General features: G+C 48.8%; 1 protein-coding gene across 7 annotated transcripts in view; it reads left to right on the forward strand.

Moving 5' to 3' along the window:
- LOC147706644 (uncharacterized) overlaps positions 1–22,160 on the forward strand; it is a 172,469-nt gene that overhangs the window by 130,145 nt on the left and 20,164 nt on the right. For all 7 annotated transcript variants that reach the window (XM_086933133.1, XM_086933132.1, XM_086933135.1 and 4 more), the window contains one exon: positions 8,622–8,654. In XM_086933133.1, the coding sequence (XP_086789259.1) occupies positions 8,622–8,654 (33 nt within the window). The remainder of the gene's footprint in view (positions 1–8,621; positions 8,655–22,160) is intronic.

Genomic DNA, 22,160 nt, shown 5'->3' on the forward strand with positions numbered 1-22,160 from the left:
CTTCCATGAGCCCCAGAGTTAAACGTGTACTGACTGCGTTGGGTGCATTAGCCTCCAGCCATCCACCAGACCAAAAGTGTCCAAAAATCCAAGAATCCATGACTTGGATTTGAGAAGATCCCTGGGGGTATGACGATCTACGGTACCAGAAACAACGGAGTTAAAATCGCCGCCCATAACCAAAAGACCCTCAGGAAGCCCCAGCACAATTTGCCCAATATCTGAAAAAGTGGAGGTCTGGAGGCCCGGGGGAACGTATATGGTGAGCAACGAAATAGTCCTGCCCTCCCATATGCCAGTGAGGGCGGCGCAGCGCCCCCTGTCATCAAGAATTGCATCATCTATCTCCAGGGGTAGAGAGGACCGAACCAGAATGCCCACCCCCCTGGAGCCAGTGGTGAAACCAGAGTGTGCGGCAAGGCGATAACCCCACCTATTCATGGCTTGACATGTATTGGCCACCAGATGCGTCTCCTGTAAAAGAACCACATCGGGAGACAGGCGACGCAAAAATTGTAGCACCACACCCCGTTTTATCCTGTCACCCAATCCATTAACATTCCAAGATATTAACCTCAACCCACTACCCCCATCCCAACAAGCAATGCAGAACTTACCCCACAAAGAGCACAACATTCGAGTCATAGAGAAAAACAATACATTGCCTTGAAGAAGAAAAACAAACTTACAAACAACCCTCCCCACCCCGCAACCGAATCCCGTTACAACTCCCCCCTCCCTGCACCCCAGCATTAGACTAGAAAGCCATCCCAACCTGCAGTGTGCCGGTCGCCCTACCATTACCCAATCTACAAAAAGACCCTGGAGGAGGAAAGAGACCCATCACCCCCGCCACCCTCGGGCATACGACAGTGAATTACAAAAATAAAGAAGTTATAGAACCCAGCTGCACAAAGTCAAATGTTCGGAGATCAGGGTCCGAGTCATCGTTTTGCTCCGGCTCACCACCCTCAGCACCACCAGGGTGCTCAGTTCTGTCGTTCCGGGCAGGCAGCGAATCCAGCCAGTCACTAACATTCTCTGGTCGGTCAAAGAAGAATGTCCGGTCCTCGTATTCCACACGAAGCCTGGTGGGGAACAGCATAGCGTATTTCAGGCCCAAATCACGGAGGCGTCGCTTCACACCCTGAAAACCCATCCGTTGCCTCTGGACAAGTTGTTTGAAGTCCGGGTAGAAGTTGACTGTTGAGTTTTCGAATTTTACCGGCCGCTCACCCTCGAGGCCTGCAGGATAACATCCCGATCTCGGAAGTGAAAAAGCTTGGCAATGATAGGCCTTGGAGGGGCGCCCGGTTTCGGCCTTCCACCCGGAACGCGATGGGCACGTTCCACTGCAAAGAACTTACTCAGTCCCGTAGGAGCACGGTGGTTCAAAACAAGGTCTTCCACCAGGAGGTCCATCGAGTGGTTCTCAGGGTTTTCCGGGACACCTATAACGCGGATGTTGTTGCGTCTTGCCCTATTCTCGAAATCCTCCAGTCGATGAGCCATGAGATCATTGGTAGATTTAAGGTTGCCGATCTCAGTTTGAAGTTCGGACACATCGGTCGTAAGGCTAGCGGTCTTCAAATCCAACGATTTCACCTTCTCGTTTGTTTTGGACAAATCGGCTCTAATCAAGGTGACATCGATAGCAACGTGTCGATTTTGTGAGCTAGAGCCTCATACTGCTGGCCGATGGTCTCCTTCTTGCCGGCAATGGCGCTCATGATGTCGTGAAGAGACAGATCAGTAGGCACGGTGGAATCTTCCTTGGCGTCCTCCGGGGTACGGCTGGTCCCACCAGGGGATCCTTTAGGTTGCGTATACCGATCCATGACATTGGTTTGGACCGACCTCCGCGAACGGGCGCCTTAGTTTTCCGTTTCTCAACGTCGCCCCTCGCCGCCATACTGGGAGATAAGCCCCGGAGGGGCCCGCAAGACCTGGTGAAAATGGCCGCCTGCGGGCAAGTCACCAAAAGTCTACAACAGCAGGCTTGTGCGGCTGAGGCAAAGATGTAGTTCAACACAGCTGCGTAGAGGAGAGAAGGCACACTCTGGCACAACAGAGCCTGGGTGAATCTCCAACTGAACGGAACTGTTGCGCCATCAGACAATGCCAGGACCTGAAAGTGAAACCGAAAGTCGATGCAAGGCTACTGGGGGAAGACCCCTCAGCCGTAGTTGTTCAACTCCGTCTCGGCGTGCCAACTTGCCAAGTCCCCGGCTCGCCGAGAGGTGGGCCTCAAAAGTTCGAATAGGCGTAACTTCGGTTCCCAAAGTCCAAATCAGAATTTTAAAAGAGCAAAACGATCAGCAGAGGTTCATCTTCAAGAGCCCATCTGAAAATTCAGGATAAAGTCAGGATAAATTGCAAAGAGTGGCGAAGGTCTCGGGAGCTCTGTACTCACGTGGCCATCTCGGACGCTCGCGGAGCTCCTTCCCCCCACTAGCCGCATTTGATCTACCGGCCCTGGGCACACATGGTGCACTGTACTAGGGTCTGACAAGTAAACCAAATAAGCCAATCATAAAGTCACTAATCTATTACAACAATTTACAATAGAGAGCATATGCACTTTAGCACTGATCAGCAGTGGTAAAGTGCCCAGAGTCATAAAACCAACAAAAACAGGTCAGAAAAAATACAGGAGAAAGCAAAACGTTCAGGGAGGACCCTGCAAAAAGGGCCAAGTCCAACAAAAGCCAAAATTGTAGAGAAATAAGTCGCCAATGAAATGTGTTGTACAGTTTCTATCAAATTTTCTGAAACAAAAGAACTGCAGACATCTCCAAATGTGTGCCTAGAAGGTGGGGGGGCTAGGTTTGATCCCACAGCATTGGTGGGGCATGTGCAGTGGCACTTCTGGTGACACATATGATCCTGGTACCTATAATAACGGCCCGATCTATGAGGACATCCTCCCGTTGCTGGCGGCAGTGCAGGCCTTCCACCAGGGGCAGAGGGATCAGGAGGAACCCCCACCGGTGGTACCCTTGGTATCCATCCCCTTCTGTGCTTGGAGGCTTCCTCTGTGGCATGCATCGTGCTGTGGTGATGTAACTTGATATGTGTATAACGCAGTGTTTGTTATTTCCTGGCCTCTGGGTGCTTCATATACGCATACAAATGTTGCTGTTTACTTCATCGCAAATGGATAATAAAGTTAAATGCACTCCTGTCACAGAGTTCTTTCTGCAAAGCTTTGGTATTTAAGCAATTGACACTTCATTATTGACACAACTGTTCAAAACTAGTATAACCGCAGGGTCCGACTGGCCCACAGTGCCATCGGGCATGGCCCTTCGCGCTGGCCTGCCAGGTCATGGTGTGGAGCATTTTTTAGCAGTTTGTGGCTAGCGGTGGCTGGCAATATAAAAATATTGGGGGCGCCATTGCGCCCAACTCACCTCAAAGATACTCCCGTCTGTTGCAGCACTCCCGGCGATGGTGGTGTGACGGGACGTCCACGAGCTGGGAAGGGAAGAACTTTGCTTCCCGCCCAGTGAAACAGAACTCCTGGCCCATCCTGGAGCTGCTGTCAGCATGAGAGCAGCTTCTGGATTGGTGGGAGCAGGCTAACCCAGTGCTCATTTAGAGGCTGTTGGCCTGTGCCGGCAATTCTCTGGCTGTCTCACAACACAGGGATTGCTGGGTGTGTAGTGCGCATATCGGACAGGTCGTAGGTAGCCAACTGGCCAACCCACCATGTGCACTGAAAGTGACAGCAGTAATCCTGCAATAGCAGGATTATGTCCCGCCCCCCTGTCTCATGCTCGCACTGTACACAGCAGAAGCTTGTGGCAAAAAAAAATTGATTTATTATGCCATATTATTTATTAGTGTTTGCATGCAGCAGGCAGGGCAACACTCCTCCGCCATTTAAGAGGAGCCGCCCCTTTTGTGGCCCTGTTTTATTGCCTGGTAGTCTTAGCTTACCAGACAGTGCAGCTGTCTGGTTTGCTAACAACATCTTGGGAACTTTCAGAAAGTTGAACTAGGAATGCATTCCACCCATTGATTACCATTGGCTTATTCGTTTGTAAGTCAAATTTTCTGGCTTTCTATTTCCTGGCTTTATTTGCGTTAGGCTCTCCAGGTTCCGTTCGTCCCTCCCGCTGCCTGAAGCATGTTTTCTGTATTCTTCCACAAGCTCCCTCTCTGTAAACCGGCCTGTAAATCTTGTTCTTATGTTGTCACCTTTGCTGTGCATTCAAAGACTGAGGTCCAATGTCAGGTGCGGTCTTCTGACGGTGTTTGTTTACATTTCTTTCTATGACTTCAAAGTGAGAGAATTTATGACATAATCCTGCTGGATACTGAGGGTAGGATATACGTTTATTTCTAGCACACAAACATTTTTAAATCAACTGTGTCAGAATATATCAGAATTAGGAACACAAATGAAGCACATTTTATGTTATTTTGAAGTGTTTCAAACAAATACTTTATATGATCAAAACAAATCATTGCGCTAGGTGATGCATTTTTTAATATGTTTTTGTTTGTACGCTCTATAGTTTTATTAGTAAAACTGTATTCCTGTGCGGATGTAATGGTCATTTCAATTGAAACTGTGTTGTCTGTAATGGCAGTGCGCTATCATACCATGTATACTCCACTCTATGCCACTCCACACCACTGCACTCTACTCTGCAGCACTCCACGCCACTGCATTTGGAACCACTCTAATGTATGCCACTACACTCTGACACTTCATGATACGCCTCTCTAAGCCACCCTCACCACTCTACACCACTGCACTCTACACCACTGCACTCTACACCACTGCACTCTTCACCACTGCACTCTTCACCACTGCACTCTTCACCACTGCACTCTTCACCACTGCACTCTTCACCACTGCACTCTACACCACTGCACTCTACACCACTGCACTCTTCACCACTGCACTCTTCACCACTGCACTCTTCACCACTGCACTCTTTACCACTGCACTCTTCACCACTGCACTCTTCACCACTGCACTCTTCACCACTGCACTCTACACCACTGTACTCTTCACCACTGCACTCTACACCACTGTACTCTTCACCACTGCACTCTTCACCATTGCACTCTACACCACTGCACTCTTCACCACTGCACTCTGCACCACTCCAATCCAAGTCACACCAATCTATTCTGCACAACTCTACTCTACGCCACTGTACTGCACGCCACTTTCTACACTGCACTCTAAGCCACTACACTTGATGCCACTACACTCTACACCAAAGCACTTTACTCTGTAACACTTAACTATATGCCCCTGCACTCTACGGCAATATACTGTATGCCACTTTAGCCTACTCTGCAACACTGCACTCTATCCCACTGAACTCCACGCCACTTTACTCTATGCCATTACACTCTATGCAAATGCATTCTACCCTGCACCGCTCCACTCTACACCACTTCACTCTACTCTGAAACAATCTTCTCTGCACCACTGCACTCTACACCACTCAACTCCACTCCACTTCACTTCACTCTACGCCAATGCACTCTACACAACTGCATTCTATGTCACTGCACTCTATGCCACAACACTCTACTCTACATCACTGTACTCTATGCCACTGCTCTCTACATCACTCTACTACACTCTACACCATGGAACTTGGACACTCTACTCTGCAACACTGCACTCTCAGTCACTGAACTCGACACAACTCTACTTTGCACTACTCCACTGTAAGCTACTCAACTGTGCCCCACTGCACTCTATGCCACTGCATTCTCCAGCACTCTTCTCTGCACCACTCTACACTACTACACTCAACTCTCTACTGCACTCTATCCTAGTTGACTCCACACCATTGCACTCTGAATCACTGAAATCTACGCCACTCTCCTCTGCACATCTCTATGCCATGCTACTCTACACCACTGCTTTCTATGACACTGCGTTGTACGCTGAGGAATTCAATGCCACAGCACTCTCAGCCACTATACTCTGCAACACTCTATGCCAATGCACTCTTCACCAGTTCACTCTACTCTGTGCCACTCCAGTGTATGCCACTCTACGCGAATCCACACTATGGCACTCCAATATACAACACTCTCTGCTACTCCACTCTACAACACTCTACTCTACTCTTGGTCATTCTGCTCTACAACACTCCCTGTGATTCTCATTCATGCTGCTAACTTTTAGCCATGCTGAACAGCAGGCACACTGGTGTGCAATATGGCTAAAAACACATTGGCAAAGTCAATAGCTCTTGCATAGGAGAGGCCTATTGGCTTTGCCAATGCTTGTTTACTGTTTACTACCCTGATATTTACCACAAGCATTGCCTGCAGCAAACACAAGTGCATGCAGTCCCCCACACCATGCAAAATACAGACACAGAGGCCAATTTTATTTTAGTACCCGGAGCATTGATAAAGTCCCAGTCCAACCCTGTGTATACCCTGTATATACCCTGTGTATACCCTGTGTATCTGCGAATAAAATCTGAATGCAAAAGAATGAATACAATTGGTCAGGGCCTGGCGCCCGGTGCGACAATCACTTTTGGTGCCCCCAGGACCCATGACCGCCACCTCGGATTCTCTCACTACCACAGGACAAAAGAGTCCCTCATCTCTCCAATCTAAGATATTGCTAAAGACAGAGCCCCTCCCCTGAGGTCAGCGCCCCCTCCACAGGTCAGCGCCCAGTGCAGCTGCACTGGTCACACTGCCCTAAAGCCAGCCCTACAATTGGTTGATTGTGTGTTTCATATATATGGAACACTTTACCTGTTTGTGCCCTATTTTAAGGAATGGGTGGTACCCAGGGCAGCCATGAACCCGCACTGCCCCCAGGGCAGAGTTTCAACTTCAAGCGAAGTACAGGTGGCATGCTGTCTCCACTTTGAAGAGGGGAGAGAGCTCACCTTGCAGGTGGATGCAGTGCAGGAGGATGTCTGGGGGGATCCCATTCTCCCCTCCAGAGGGCTGTCTTTAGGAGGTATACTGAAAGGCAAGCTTGCCTCCCACTCCCACATTGGTAATAGGGCACAGAGGCATTGTGGCTGCCTTGTTTGCATGGGACCACGCAGGGCCGGCTTCAACACTGGTGGGGCCAGTGCGACAATGTTTGTTGGTGCCCCCCAACGGCCACCTCTGCCACGGATTCCCACACTAGCGAACTTTAACAGTGGACTCGAGTCTCCGTAACCACTGACTCTCAGATTAATTTAGTTCTACAGCGCCACTCATACCATTGTAAGGTGTCTGAGCACTTTACATCAAACACACATTGCACAGAGACAGTCATGTGAGTAAATCAATGTATAGGAAATGTTACATCAGACATGACTGTAGTGTAGGAGTGACATGTCATCCATACTGGTGGGCAATATAGCTTACGATTACTTTTTCAGGAAAAGCACACATTCAGGGGCAGATTTACAAGCCCCTTGCGCCTCTTTTACGCCACAGTTGCGTCACTTTTGTGACGCAGCGGTGGCGCAAAAGATGCGCCAGGGTGCGGGATATTTACAACGTGACGCATCTCCCAGATGGGTCACGTTGTAAAGCCCTGCGCCAGAAGGAGGCGTTCCATCGCAGGAGGGGGGGCGTTCCAGCGCAAGAACGCCTCCTAAAAGTGGCTGGGTGAAATCTACAAGATTTCACTAAGTCACTTTTGGCCCCATGCTGCGTCAAAACCCTGCGCCAGCCTGAAGCAGGCGTAAGGATTGACGCAGCATTGTGCAGATAGGGCCCCCCAGAGCATTGCTGGAGCTGCGGCGCGCTTACGAAGCAACTCTAGCAATGCGCCACTTTTACGGCACAGATGCGTGATGCATCTGTGCCGTTTTTGCCCCATGATGCGCCGCATTGTAAATGCGGCGCATCATGGGTGGTGGAGTCGTGGCGCGCAATAACTGGCGCATCCCTGCTGATATGCAGGGATGCACCAGTAATTGTGAATATGCCCCTCAGAATTTTAAACGTAACACCATTGTTAGGACTTCTCTTTAATGATAAGAATTGTTTTCGACCCAAATGAACCCTTTCGGGAAGATTAGGATAACCAAAGACTGGGCAAAAAACCAAGTAGCTCTAACCTCTACCTTGCAGTGTGCAGCAGCTCTTGGATGACAGTTAATAGCTCAATGTTCTAGATTAGTAAAAGTCCTGCACAGAGAAGCCTTAACCGCACACTTTGGTGGGGCGGGTGAGGGGGGAGGAGCTGGCATGAATGTGTGACACGCCTGTGCTACCCTAAGCATCTCTTTGAAATGTAGTGAGCGCGGCGGTAAACTCCGCTCCGCCGGCAGTTAGTGGAGTTTTTGCTGAACTCTGTGCTCCAAGCAGAGTGGCCTTCACCACCCACCCTACATGTCTGTAGATGCTGCGTGTGCATGTGCTGCATGTGAGTTGGGGACACGGATGAAGAGCGGGCGGTCCTAAATAAGTAGTCATCCTTGTCTCGACAGATGCGCCTCAATATCAGACCCAGCCATAGGGCGGATCATCTTTCGCATTCCTCTCGGACACAATGGTCAGCCACCATTCCAGAGGCATGCAAGAGAACTAGCCATGTGGAAAGAAGTGAGTGATATACATTTTATCTTCAAGGCCACCCTCTTGCTGACTCTTTTCTCTCTTCCTTACAGAATCAACCACTGAAAGAAGATTCTGTTTATACGGTAAGAACATGATTGCGTTCCTGGAAGCAAATGATGCCCGCTACATGGGTCAGGACACGTCCCAGTAGACAGCGCGTTGGGATGGGCATGACCCCTGCTCTCTGTACACATGCGTCTCCTGCCCTGAGGAGTCCCATGCCAGTACCGGGAATCCTGTTTTTCTGGCTCCAGCTTCATCTGCGTGCATTCCTAGGCCTGCCCTTGGAAATGAGTCGAGTTTGGACCTGCCCTGTACTTAGAGGGGTGGATAAATCATGCTCTCCATAGATACAAGAGACTACAGTCCCTATCTTAGGTTCATGCGTGTAGCGTCTGGTGTTAACGTACAGTGTTTCATAGTGATCGTAATGGAAATGGACCATTTCATCTGTGTCACAGAAGGGGGGCTTCTGGCCCACTCGTGTAACGTTCCACTGCTACAGGTAATGCTGGATCCCTCTGGTAATATCCCAAGGTATTGAGTGCATGTATATATACATGTGTGCGCCTTGCGTGTTGCACACATTGCGTATGTCTGAGTGGTCCATAGTTTAGGAGGCCTTTGGGTTCCATTTTGGAAGCCCTTGGGCTGCTTGAGTGCAGAGGATGCTGTGGTGACTTTCCAAAGACCTGAAGACATTCCATAGACAGGTGGGGGGAGGGGTCCTTAGAAATAAAATGTATATGCATGCGATTCCACCACCTATTTTGCCTGTTCTGTCGAGCCTGATAATGTGGTAGTTGGGAGGAACCAGAATGTCCATTATAGGTGTGGAGGATTCAGTTAGCCAGGTTTCAGTCAGGATGATAAGGTCAAGGTCCCGCGATAAGAGGAGATCAGCAATGGCGGTGGAATGTTTCGTGGCCGATCTGCAGTTGAGAAGAGTGCATTTGAGACGGGGTGTGTAGAGGGTGGTAGATGGTTCTAGCGAGACAGGGACTTTTCTAAGGTTATTCGGGATGGAGAATCTGCTGTTTAGTGTGGGTGGTCTAAGGGGATTTGGGTGTATCGTGGGAATGTTGCAGTGTGGGGTGGTTGTGTGAATTCGGGGGTCTGGGTCATAGGAGCGGAGAAGGGTGAGTGTGTCGAGGTCAGAAGAAGAGTTGTGGGTGCGGCGGGGGCGGTTGTTGCGATTAAGAGCTGGGATTGAGGTCAGATTGGGGGATAGCTGAGTGCGAGAGTTAGTCGGAGGGGTGGGGGACAAGTTGGGCGGGGAGGTGTAGATGTGTGAGGGGTTGCAGGGGCGATGCGGGGGACGAGGGCAGTTGCTGCGCAGGGATTGACGCCCGGTGTGGGGCGTGATGAGGGTGGGAGTCCGCCGGCGGAGTAGGGGACAAGTTGGGAGGGGGGGTGGAGGTGGGTGGGGGTGTATGGGGTGTGTGGAGAGTAGTTCTTTGATGGCGTGTATGTCTTCTTTGATCTGAGTGAGGGTGGCCGTGATGTATTCCATCGTAGGGTAGGTGGTGGAGGTGGGGGTGGCAGTCAGGGGTGAATGGCTGACCAGGGAATTCGTGTGCAGGTGGGAGAGAGGGCTGGTGTTCGAGCAGGTCTGCGTTGTGATGGTGTGCGGGATGGAGTTAGGGAGGCGAGAGGTTTTGAGCGGGAGGGGTGTGGATGAGGTAGGGAGGAGGTTAGTGTTATGGGTGAGGGCATTGGTGGTAGGCGGGGGGGTCGAGGTGTAGGCTGGGAGACTGATAGCCGTGGTGGGGGTGCAAGGAGGGTAATGGGGGCTGAGAGTAGGAGGGGAAGTGGGATTTGAGATGGTCCTGTTGAGGGGAGGGGGAGTTAAATTAAGAGAGGGGGTATGTTCTGCGTAGTTGGTTAGAGGGTAATGGGGACTGAGAATGGGGGGATAAAGGGGGGGAATTGTCGGAGTGCGTGTGTTTCTGGTGCTGGACTAAGTTAGGTGTGTTATGGGTGGGAGCTGTGCTGTCAGCGGCGAGCAGGGTGTTAATGCCTGCTGTAGGTGTGATAGGAGTGTTGAAGGTCTGTGTGGAGGTCCGCGAGTTGGTAGAAGGGGCGGGGGAGAGAGCGGTGTATGAGGGGGAGCGATCTGTGTCTGTGATTGAGTGCTGAATTGGGATAGTGGGGTTGTGGGTAGTGGATGGGAGGTCAGGGGTGGTGGGTGTGTCCCTGCTTGAAGAGTATGTAGCTGTGAGGTCATGGTTGGTGGGACTGGGGGAGATATGAGTGTTTGTCCGTGAATTGGAGAGGTGTTCTTTGAAGGTGGGGAACATGTTGTCTAGCAGTTCCAGGTTCCTGTCTGTGGATTGTGATAGGACAATCCCGTTATTGTAAATAGTGATGGTGGCTCTGCCTGGAAAGACTTGGGATGGTGTGATGGAGAGAGTTAGGCTTTCCTGGTGGAGGAAACCGTGAGTAGGGTGAAGAATGCTTTTCTCCATTGAGCTCTGCGTGTGGTGTGGAAGATGATATCGGTGTTCAGGGATCCATTGACCGGTGAGAAGTAGGTGTCAGCAAAGGGCGTTTCCGAGTGTGACCTAAGGAAGTTGTGTTTAAAGCGTTTAGCGGCTTTTTTGGTGAGTGATGGTGGGTAGTTGATTTTGTATGTGTGTTTGCCGATGGGGTCCATGTTGCGTTGAAGGATTAGGTCGGTATGGGAGGATGCACTAGTGCACTATAGTGGTACAAATGTGCAGAAAAACAAGTGTGCTGAAAAACAGGTGCATACAGTAGGATACACAGTAATAAGTTATAAATTACCAAAGTGACACTAGTAATCAACCAGCATATCCAGGATATAAGAGTGAGCAGTAGAGCAAATACATACAGTAAATTATAAGGTACAAGGTGTAAGAGTAGGCATAATACCGATAGTATATAAGGGTAGGGTACAATGGGAGAGTGCACTAATGCACTATAGTGGTACAGATATGCAGAAAAACAAATGCATACAGTAGGTTAGACAGTAATAAGTTCAAAATTACCAAAGTGGCAGAAGTGATGAACCAGCATAGTCAGGATATAAGAGTGAGCAGTAGAGGAAGTACATACGGTAAATTACAAAGTACAAGGTGTAAGTGTAGGTACAATACTGATAGTATATAAGGGCAAGATACAAAAAAAAAATATTTGAGGTGGCACACAAAACAGTTTACACAATGTACAAAAATATACGTAAATATATGAGGTATCAATCGGTGCATTCCAGGAAAAAGTGAGATAGGTGCAGCTTACAAAAATGTACAATAAACAAATACAAGAATGGTACTAATGAAGTACTGAGACAGGATACCGGTGCAACCACAAAGTTGCATGATGGTATATGTGAGGTATAAAAGTGAAATAGTTGCGGCTTACAAAATGTACAATAAACAAATTAAAGAATGATATACTGAAACAAGGTACCGGTGCAACCAAAAAGCTGCGTGAAGCAGAAATGACATTAGTGAGCAGCCAGAAATAATTGAGGTAGCGATCTGTGCATTACCAGTAAGAAATACTGCAATAATAGGTATAGGTATATGAGGTAGCAATCTGTGCATTACAACTGTTCAAAATCCAGGTAGAGATATAGTACTACAATAATAGGCAGACATTCTTTCAAATATGTATGTATAGGCATTTATATAGCGCACTACTTACCCGGAGGGTCCCAAGGCGCTTCGACCGCTGCGAAACCCTTCCTGGCTTCCCTGAGAGATGGTCCCTTAATGGGTATCTCCAGGGTGAGACCAGGCATCCCCGGCGGTCTGGTGGGGCCGTTAGTGAAGATGAGGCAAGCTAATGCCCAGAGTTGCCAAGTGTGATCGCTGATCAGAGTGGGCACCGAGGCGAGAGAATTATCGAGTCCGCTGACCCTGGTCCAGAAACCTGCTGCACCGGGAATCGAACCCTGGTCCCGGGCCGTCCTCTGATCTCGGGTCTGCCGCCTCTAACCAGTGCATTACAAATGTTCAAAATATAGGTAAAAGTATAATATTGCAATAGCGGGCATGCATTCTTTCCCAGGAAGGTGTAGATACATCACTGAGCAGAGTACTCTGTCGTTGGGATTAGTCTAGAATGAAAAAGCTCTTAGTGTGTGTTTAGATAATGATGAAAATGACTAGACCAGGATGGCCGCCCACGAGAGAGACTAGTCAAAAATGGCCGCCACATAGGTGAGATAGAGACAGTAGTCCTCTGTTTGTTGCTGTTACATAGATAGCAGGGAGGAGCAGTTTCCCTTCACAGTCCTCTGTCTGCTGCTATTACTTTGAGCATAAGGGTAGGAATTTCTCTTTCTGTTTGAGCAAGCCATGCTCAGTCTAGCTGGGAGGAATTCTTATCTCTGTGTGGGGGAGTTAGCTGAGGGGCCTCGTGGACATCAGAGGTAGGTAGGGGGGGATTTATTGCTACAGTTTTATGGCCCCAGCCATTTTGAACAAAGGAGGTAGTTTTTTAGGTGGGCGAGTGGGAGAAATAAATACCTTAAGACTCTGTGTGCCTGTTGCGTTTGCCAGCAGAGTTTTGCAGAATTTTGCAGAAGCAATGTTTTGTTGTAGTCCGAAATTGGCTCAATCCCTTCTCCTTCGTAGATATGTGTGCACTGTGTGAACGTGATCACAAATCAGGGCTCCAAGCCTGTATTACCCTATGAGGCCGGTCAGCCGATTACCAGGTATCCAACGGTGACAGTGGGGGCAGGCTTCGGTCTTCTGTCGCCCCTGCAGCTCTTGTTGGACTCGGGCTCACTTCACTCGCTCCTCAGGGCAGGGCGCCACATTCTCCGGTCGCATCCAGTTTCCGGGGCAGCCGGGGGCAGTCTCTACTCCTCCGTCGTCGTCTCTGCGTTGTGGGGTGATGAGGGGGGGCGGGGGTCTGCCACGTGCCTTTGCAGTTACAGCGCAGCGGCCAGCGTCCTCCACCGTTGTGCGGGCGGGAGGGGGGCCTTTTAGACGCCGCTGGGGCTCCTCTGCTGTGGCGCGGCCGGTCTTTTTTGCACTCCGTAGCCTCCATGATTCACTGCTTCACTGCTGTGGAGCGGGCGGGCGGAGTCCGTTCGTCAGACTCCCGGAGCTTCAGCCGCCACTGCAGCTCGGGGGTTGCCCTCCTATACCGCCGTGAGTCCTGTGTGCCCCGATGCCTCTGGAGCTCCTTTGCTGCTCTCCGGTGCACCAGCCCACGTCTCTGCTGAGCGGGCGGGGGGGGTCTCTCTCAGCCCTCCGATGCTTTCGAGCGGGCAGGTGATGCAGTCTCAGCAGTTATCCGGAGCTTCAGCCGCCCCTGCGGCACGACTGTGATGCCTTCATGACGACGTGAATCCAGTGCTGGTCTTGTGGCAGGATGATCCGCGGTGTAGGTTCAGCAGGCTCCCGGGGCTCCAGCGATGGTGGTGTCTGAGTCGAGTGTCCGAACGTTTCAGGCTCCAGCTACCGCTAATCTGGTCAGTGAGCAATCCGGTTACTTGTGCTGCTTTTACGGCTTTCGTTCCGTCGTGCTGGTGGGTGCTGGTGGGTGCTAACAGGGATAATGCCCGTTAAGGGATCCCAAGCACTGGGAGCTCTTCACAGGAGCTCCTACCAGGCGGCCATCTTGCCAAATGAATCCTTGTGCTGCAGAGAGCTGTGATTAGACTTCCTCAGCACTGCCATTCCGGGTGAGGGGTGGCAAGAGGGGTGGCACTGCAGTGTCTGTTGTCCGAGTGTGAAGGGTCATTTAGGAAGGGGTCAGCTTTTTGTCTCTCTCCTGATCACTGTCATGTGTGGCTATCATGCCATGTGCAGATGCCCACACCTCCTTGTACCTCTACTGTGGGTGCTCCAGCCTGGAAGCCACCAAAAGCCGAAGCTGGAAAACAGTGTGAGAAGGACACAAGAAAGAAGAACCGACCCAAACAGCGTGAGAAGGACTCGTGAAAGAAGAACCGACCCAAACAGAGTGAGAAGGACACAAGAAAGAAGAACCGGTCCAAACAGTGTGAGAAGGACACAAGAAAGAAGAACCGACCTAAACAGAGTGAGAAGGACACAAGAAAGTAGAACAGACCCAAACAGCGTGAGAAGGACAAAAGAAAGAAGAACCGACCCAAACAGCGTGAGAAGGACTCGTGAAAGAAGAACCGACCCAAACAGAGTGAGAAGGACACAAGAAAGAAGAACCGGTCCAAACAGTGTGAGAAGGACACAAGAAAGAAGAACCGACCGAAACAGCATGAGAAGGACACAAGAAAGAAGAACCGACCCAAACAGCGTGAGAAGGACACAAGAAAGAAGAACCGACCCAAACAGTGTGAGAAGGACTCATGAAAGAAGAACCTACCCAAACAGAGTGAGAAGGACACAAGAAAGAAGAACCAACCCAAACAGAATGAGAAGGACACAAGAAAGAAGAACCAACCCAAACAGCGTGAGAAGGACTCATGAAAGAAGAACCTACCCAAACAGCGTGAGAGGGATACAAGAAAGAAGAACCGAACCAAACAGTGTGAGAAGGACACAAGAAAGAAGAACCGACCCAAACAGAGTGAGAGGGACACAAGAAAGAAGAACTAACCCAAACAGTGTGAGAAGGACACGAGAAAGAAGAACCGACCCAAACAGAGTGAGATGGACACAAGAAAGAAGAACCGACCCAAACAGCGTGAGAAGGATACAAGAAAGAAGAACTAACCCAAACAGTGTGAGAAGGACTCGAGATAGTAGAACAGACCCAAACAGCGTTAGAAGGACATAAGAAAGAAGAACCGACACAAACAGTGTGAGAAGGACACAATAAAGAAGAACCGACCCAAACAGAGTGAGAAGGACACAAGAAAGAAGAACCGACACAAACAGTGTGAGAAGGACACAAGAAAGAAGAACCGACCCAAACAGTGTGAGAAGGACACAAGAAAGAAGAACCGACCCAAACAGAGTGAGAAGGACGCGTGAAAGAAGAACTGACCCAAACAACGTGAGAAGGACACAAGAAAGAAGAACCGACCCAAACAGTGTGAGGAGGACACAAGAAAGAAGAACCGACCCAAACAGATGAGAAGGACACAAGAAACAAGAACCGACCCAAACAGATGAGAAGGACACAAGAAAGAAGAACCGACCCAAACACTGTGAGAAGGACTCGTGAAAGAAGAACCGACCCAAACAGAGTGAGAAGGACATAAGAAAGAAGAACCAACCCAAACAGCATGAGAAAGACACAAGAAAGAAGAACCAGCCCAAACAGAGTGAGAAGGACTTGTGAAAGAAGAACCGACCCAAACAGAGGGAGAAGGACACAAGAAAGAAGAACCGAACCAAACAGAGGGAGAAGGACACAAGAAAGAAGAACCGACCCAATCAGCATGAGAAGGACACAATAAAGAAGAACCGACCCAAACAGTGTGAGAAGGACTTGTGAAAGAAGAACCGACCCAAACAGAGGGAGAAGGACACAAGAAAGAAGAACCGAACCAAACAGTGTGAGAAGGACTTGTGAAAGAAGAACCGACCCAAACAGAGGGAGAAGGACACAAGAAAGAAGAACCGAACCAAACAGAGGGAGAAGGACACAAGAAAGAAGAACCGACCCAATCAGCATGAGAAGGACACAATAAAGAAGAACCGACCCAAACAGTGTGAGAAGGACTTGTGAAAGAAGAACCGACCCAAACAGAGGGAGAAGGACACAAGAAAGAAGAACCGACCCAAACAGAGGGAGAAGGACACAAGAAAGAAGAACCGACCCAATCAGTGTGAGAAGGACTCGTGAAAGAAGAAACGACCCAAACAGAGTGAGAAGGACATAAGAAAGAAGACCCAACCCAAACAGTGTGAGAAGGACGCAAGAAAGAAGAACCGACCCAAACAGTGTGAGAAGGACTCGTGAAAGAAGAACCGACCCAAACAGAGTGAGAAGGACATAAGAAAGAAGAACCAACCCAAACAGTGTGAGAAGGACACAAGAAAGAAGAACCGACCCAAACAGAGGGAGAAGGACTCGTGAAAGAAGAACCGACACAAACAGAGTGAGAAGGACTTGTGAAAGAAGAACCAACCCAAACAGTGTGAGAAGGACACAAGAAAGAAGAACCGACCCAAACAGTGTGAGAAGGACTCATGAAAGAAGAACCTACTCAAACAGAGTGAGAAGGACACAAGAAAGAAGAACCGACCCAAACAGATTGAGAAGGACACAAGAAAGAAGAACCGACCCAATCAGTGTGAGAAGGACTCGTGAAAGAAGAACCGACCCAAACAGAGTGAGAAGGACACAAGAAAGAAGAACCAACCCAAACAGCATGAGAAAGACACAAGAAAGAAGAACCGACCCAAACAGCGTGAGATGGACTCGTGAAAGAAGAACCGACCCAAACAGAGTGAGAAGGACACAAGAAACAAGAACCGACCCAAACAGCGTGAGAAGGACACAAGAAAGAAGAACCGACCCAAACAGTGTGAGAAGGACACAAGAAAGAAGAACCGACCCAAACAGCGTGAGAAGGACACAAGAAAGAAGAACCAACCCAAACAGTGTGAGAAGGACACAAGAAAGAAGAACCAACCCAAACAGTGTGAGAAGGACTCATGAAAGAAGAAACGACCCAAACAGAGTGAGAAGGACACAAGAAAGAAGAACCAACCCAAACAGAGGGAGAAGGACACAAGAAAGAAGAACCGACCCAAACAGTGTGAGAAGGACTCATGAAAGAAGAAACGACCCAAACAGAGTGAGAAGGATACAAGAAAGAAGAACCGACCCAAACAGAATGAGAAGGATACAAGAAAGAAGAACTGACCCAAACAGCGTGAGAAGGACAAAAGAAAGATGAACTGACCCAAACAGAGTGAGAAGGACACAAGAAAGAAGAACCGACCGAAACAGCATGAGAAGGACACAAGAAAGAAGAACCGACCCAAACAGCGTGAGAAGGACACAAGAAAGAAGAACCGACCCAAACAGTGTGAGAAGGACTCATGAAAGAAGAACCTACCTAAACAGAGTGAGAAGGACACAAGAAAGAAGAACCGACTCAAACAGAGTGAGAGGGACACAAGAAAGAAGAACTAACCCAAACAGTGTGAGAAGGACACAAGAAAGAAGAACCGACCCAAACAGAGTGAGAAGGATACAAGAAAGAAGAACCGACCCAAACAGCGTGAGAAGGATACAAGAAAGAAGAACCGACCCAAACAGTGTGAGAAGGACACAAGAAAGAAGAACGGACCCAAACAGAGTGAGAGGGACACAAGAAAGAAGAACTAACCCAAACAGTGTGAGAAGGACATGAGAAAGAAGAACCGACCCAAACAGAGTGAGATGGACACAAGAAAGAAGAACCGACCCAAACAGAGTGAGAGGGACACAAGAAAGAAGAACCGACCCAAACAGTGTGAGAAGGACACAAGAAAGAAGAACCGACCCAAACAGAGTGAGAGGGACACAAGAAAGAAGAACCGACCCAAACAGTGTGAGAAGGACACAAGAAAGAAGAACCGACCCAAACAGAGTGAGAGGGACACAAGAAAGAAGAACCGACCCAAACAGCGTTAGAAGGACATAAGAAAGAAGAAAGGACCCTAACAGAGGGAGAAGGACGCGTGAAAGAAGAACCAACCCAAACAGAGGGAGAAGGACACAAGAAAGAAGAACCGACCCAAACAGTGTGAGAAGGACACAAGAAAGGAGAACCGACCCAAACAGTGTGAGAAGGACACAATAAAGAAGAACCGACCCAAACAGAGTGAGAAGGACACAAGAAAGAAGAACCGACCCAAACAGAGGGAGAAGGACACAAGAAAGAAGAACCGACACAAACAGTGTGAGAAGGACACAAGAAAGAAGAACCGACCCAAACAGTGTGAGAAGGACACAAGAAAGAAGAACCGACCCAAACAGAGTGAGAAGGACGCGTGAAAGAAGAACTGACCCAAACAACGTGAGAAGGACATAAGAAAGAAGAACCAACCCAAACAGCATGAGAAAGACACAAGAAAGAAGAACCGACCCAAACAGAGGGAGAAGGACACAAGAAAGAAGAACCGACCCAAACAGAGGGAGAAGGACACAAGAAAGAAGAACCGACCCAATCAGTGTGAGAAGGACTCGTGAAAGAAGAAACGACCCAAACAGAGTGAGAAGGACATAAGAAAGAAGACCCAACCCAAACAGTGTGAGAAGGACTCGTGAAAGAAGAACCGACCCAAACAGCGTGAGAAGGACACAAGAAAGAAGAACCGACCCAAACAGAGTGAGAAGGACACAAGAAAGAAGAACCAAACAAAACAGTGTGAGAAGGACTCGTGAAAGAAGAACCGACCCAAACAGAGTGAGAAGGACATAAGAAAGAAGAACCGACCCAAACAGTGTGAGAAGGACACAAGAAAGAAGAACCGACCCAAACAGAGGGAGAAGGACTCGTGAAAGAAGAACCGACACAAACAGAGTGAGAAGGACTTGTGAAAGAAGAACCGACCCAAACAGTGTGAGAAGGACACAAGAAAGAAGAACCGACCCAAACAGTGTGAGAAGGACTCATGAAAGAAGAACCTACTCAAACAGAGTGAGAAGGACACAAGAAAGAAGAACCGACCCAAACAGATTGAGAAGGACACAAGAAAGAAGAACCGACCCAATCAGTGTGAGAAGGACTCGTGAAAGAAGAACCGACCCAAACAGAGTGAGAAGGACACAAGAAAGAAGAACCAACCCAAACAGCATGAGAAAGACACAAGAAAGAAGAACCAGCCCAAATAGAGTGAGAAGGACACAAGAAACAAGAACCGACCCAAACAGAGTGAGAAGGACACAAGAAACAAGAACCGACCCAAACAGCGTGAGAAGGACACAAGAAAGAAGAACCGACCCAAACAGTGTGAGAAGGACACAAGAAAGAAGAACCGACCCAAACAGCGTGAGAAGGACACAAGAAAGAAGAACCAACCCAAACAGTGTGAGAAGGACACAAGAAAGAAGAACCAACCCAAACAGAGGGAGAAGGACACAAGAAAGAAGAACCGACCCAAACAGTGTGAGAAGGACTCATGAAAGAAGAAACAACCCAAACAGAGTGAGAAGGATACAAGAAAGAAGAACCGACCCAAACAGAATGAGAAGGATACAAGAAAGAAGAACTGACCCAAACAGCGTGAGAAGGACACAAGAAAGAAGAACCAACCCAAACAGTGTGAGAAGGACACAAGAAAGAAGAACCAACCCAAACAGTGTGAGAAGGACTCATGAAAGAAGAAACGACCCAAACAGAGTGAGAAGGACACAAGAAAGAAGAACCGACCCAAATAGAGGGAGAAGGACACAAGAAAGAAGAACCGACCCAAACAGTGTGAGAAGGACTCATGAAGGAAGAAACGACCCAAACAGAGTGAGAAGGATACAAGAAAGAAGAACCGACCCAAACAGAGTGAGAAGGACGCAAGAAAGAAGAACCGACCCAAACAGTGTGAGAAGGACACAAGAAAGAAGAACCAACCCAAACAGTGTGAGAAGGACTCATGAAAGAAGAAACGACCCAAACAGAGTGAGAAGGACGCAAGAAAGAAGAACCAACCCAAGCAGCGTGAGAAGGACACAAGAAAGAAGAACGGACCCAAATAGTGTGAGAAGGACACAAGAAAGAAGCACCGACCCAAACAGAGTGAGAAGGACACAAGAAAGAAGAACCGACCCAAACAGAGTGAGAAGGACGCAAGAAAGAAGAACCAACCCAAGCAGTGTGAGAAGGACACAAGAAAGAAGAACGGACCCAAACAGTATGAGAAGGACACAAGAAAGAAGAACGGACCCAAAAAGTATGAGAAGGACACGAGAAAGAAGAACCAACCCAAACAGAGTGAGAAGGACACGTGAAAGAAGAACCGACCCAAACAGAGTGAGAAGGACACGTGAAAGAAGAACCGACCCAAACAGAGTGAGAAGGACATGTGAAAGAAGAACCGACCCAAACAGTGTGAGAAGGACACGAGAAAGAAGAACCGACCCAAACAGAGTGAGAAGGACACAAGAAAGAAGAACCGACCCAAACAGCGTGAGAAGGACACAAGAAAGAAGAACCGACCCAAACAGAGCAAGAAGGACACAAGAAAGAAGAACCGACCCAAACAGTGTGAGAAGGACACAAGAAAGAAGAACCGACCCAAACAGCGTGAGAAGGACACAAGAAAGAAGAACCAACCCAAACAGAGCAAGAAGGACACAAGAAAGAAGAACCGACCCAAACAGTGTGAGAAGAACACAAGAAAGAAGAACCGACCCAAACAGTGTGAGAAGGACACAAGAAAGAAGAACCGACCCAAACAGAGTGAGAAGGACGCAAGAAAGAAGAACCGACCCAAACAGTGTGAGAAGGACACAAGAAAGAAGAACCAACCCAAACAGTGTGAGAAGGACTCATGAAAGAAGAAACGACCCAAACAGAGTGAGAAGGACGCAAGAAAGAAGAACCAACCCAAGCAGCGTGAGAAGGACACAAGAAAGAAGAACGGACCCAAATAGTGTGAGAAGGACACAAGAAAGAAGCACCGACCCAAACAGAGTGAGAAGGACACAAGAAAGAAGAACCGACCCAAACAGAGTGAGAAGGACGCAAGAAAGAAGAACCAACCCAAGCAGTGTGAGAAGGACACAAGAAAGAAGAACGGACCCAAACAGTATGAGAAGGACACAAGAAAGAAGAACGGACCCAAAAAGTATGAGAAGGACACGAGAAAGAAGAACCAACCCAAACAGAGTGAGAAGGACACGTGAAAGAAGAACCGACCCAAACAGAGTGAGAAGGACACGTGAAAGAAGAACCGACCCAAACAGAGTGAGAAGGACATGTGAAAGAAGAACCGACCCAAACAGTGTGAGAAGGACACGAGAAAGAAGAACCGACCCAAACAGAGTGAGAAGGACACAAGAAAGAAGAACCGACCCAAACAGCGTGAGAAGGACACAAGAAAGAAGAACCGACCCAAACAGAGCAAGAAGGACACAAGAAAGAAGAACCGACCCAAACAGTGTGAGAAGGACACAAGAAAGAAGAACCGACCCAAACAGCGTGAGAAGGACACAAGAAAGAAGAACCAACCCAAACAGAGCAAGAAGGACACAAGAAAGAAGAACCGACCCAAACAGTGTGAGAAGAACACAAGAAAGAAGAACCGACCCAAACAGTGTGAGAAGAACAAAAGAAAGAAGAACCAACCCAAACAGAGCAAGAAGGACACAAGAAAGAAGAACCGACCCAAACAGTGTGAGAAGAACACAAGAAAGAAGAACCAACCCAAACAGTGTGAGAAGAACACAAGAAAGAAGAACCGACCCAAACCCATTCTGAAAGTGCAGACAGAGAACATGCATCATTTTACCTTTATAAGAGTGGGAGCGGCTTACCCACTTGTTCCAAGTTCTCCTTGACGAAGGAACAAACTGCTCTATTGAGCTACCAGGGCTGGTGCCTGACAGCCAGCTCCCCAGACCTGAGGAGACATCACCTACAGTCTGACCTGAAGGAAGAGTTGTTTCTTGTCCCAGGCAGCATGGAGGACCCTGCCTGGAGGAAGAGGGAAGGGCGAGCCACCCGTGCAGGAGGAGACTGGTGGTGT

Source organism: Lissotriton vulgaris, chromosome 7 (genome assembly GCF_964263255.1).
Source record: "Lissotriton vulgaris chromosome 7, aLisVul1.2, whole genome shotgun sequence".
Lineage (NCBI taxonomy): Eukaryota > Metazoa > Chordata > Amphibia > Caudata > Salamandridae > Lissotriton > Lissotriton vulgaris.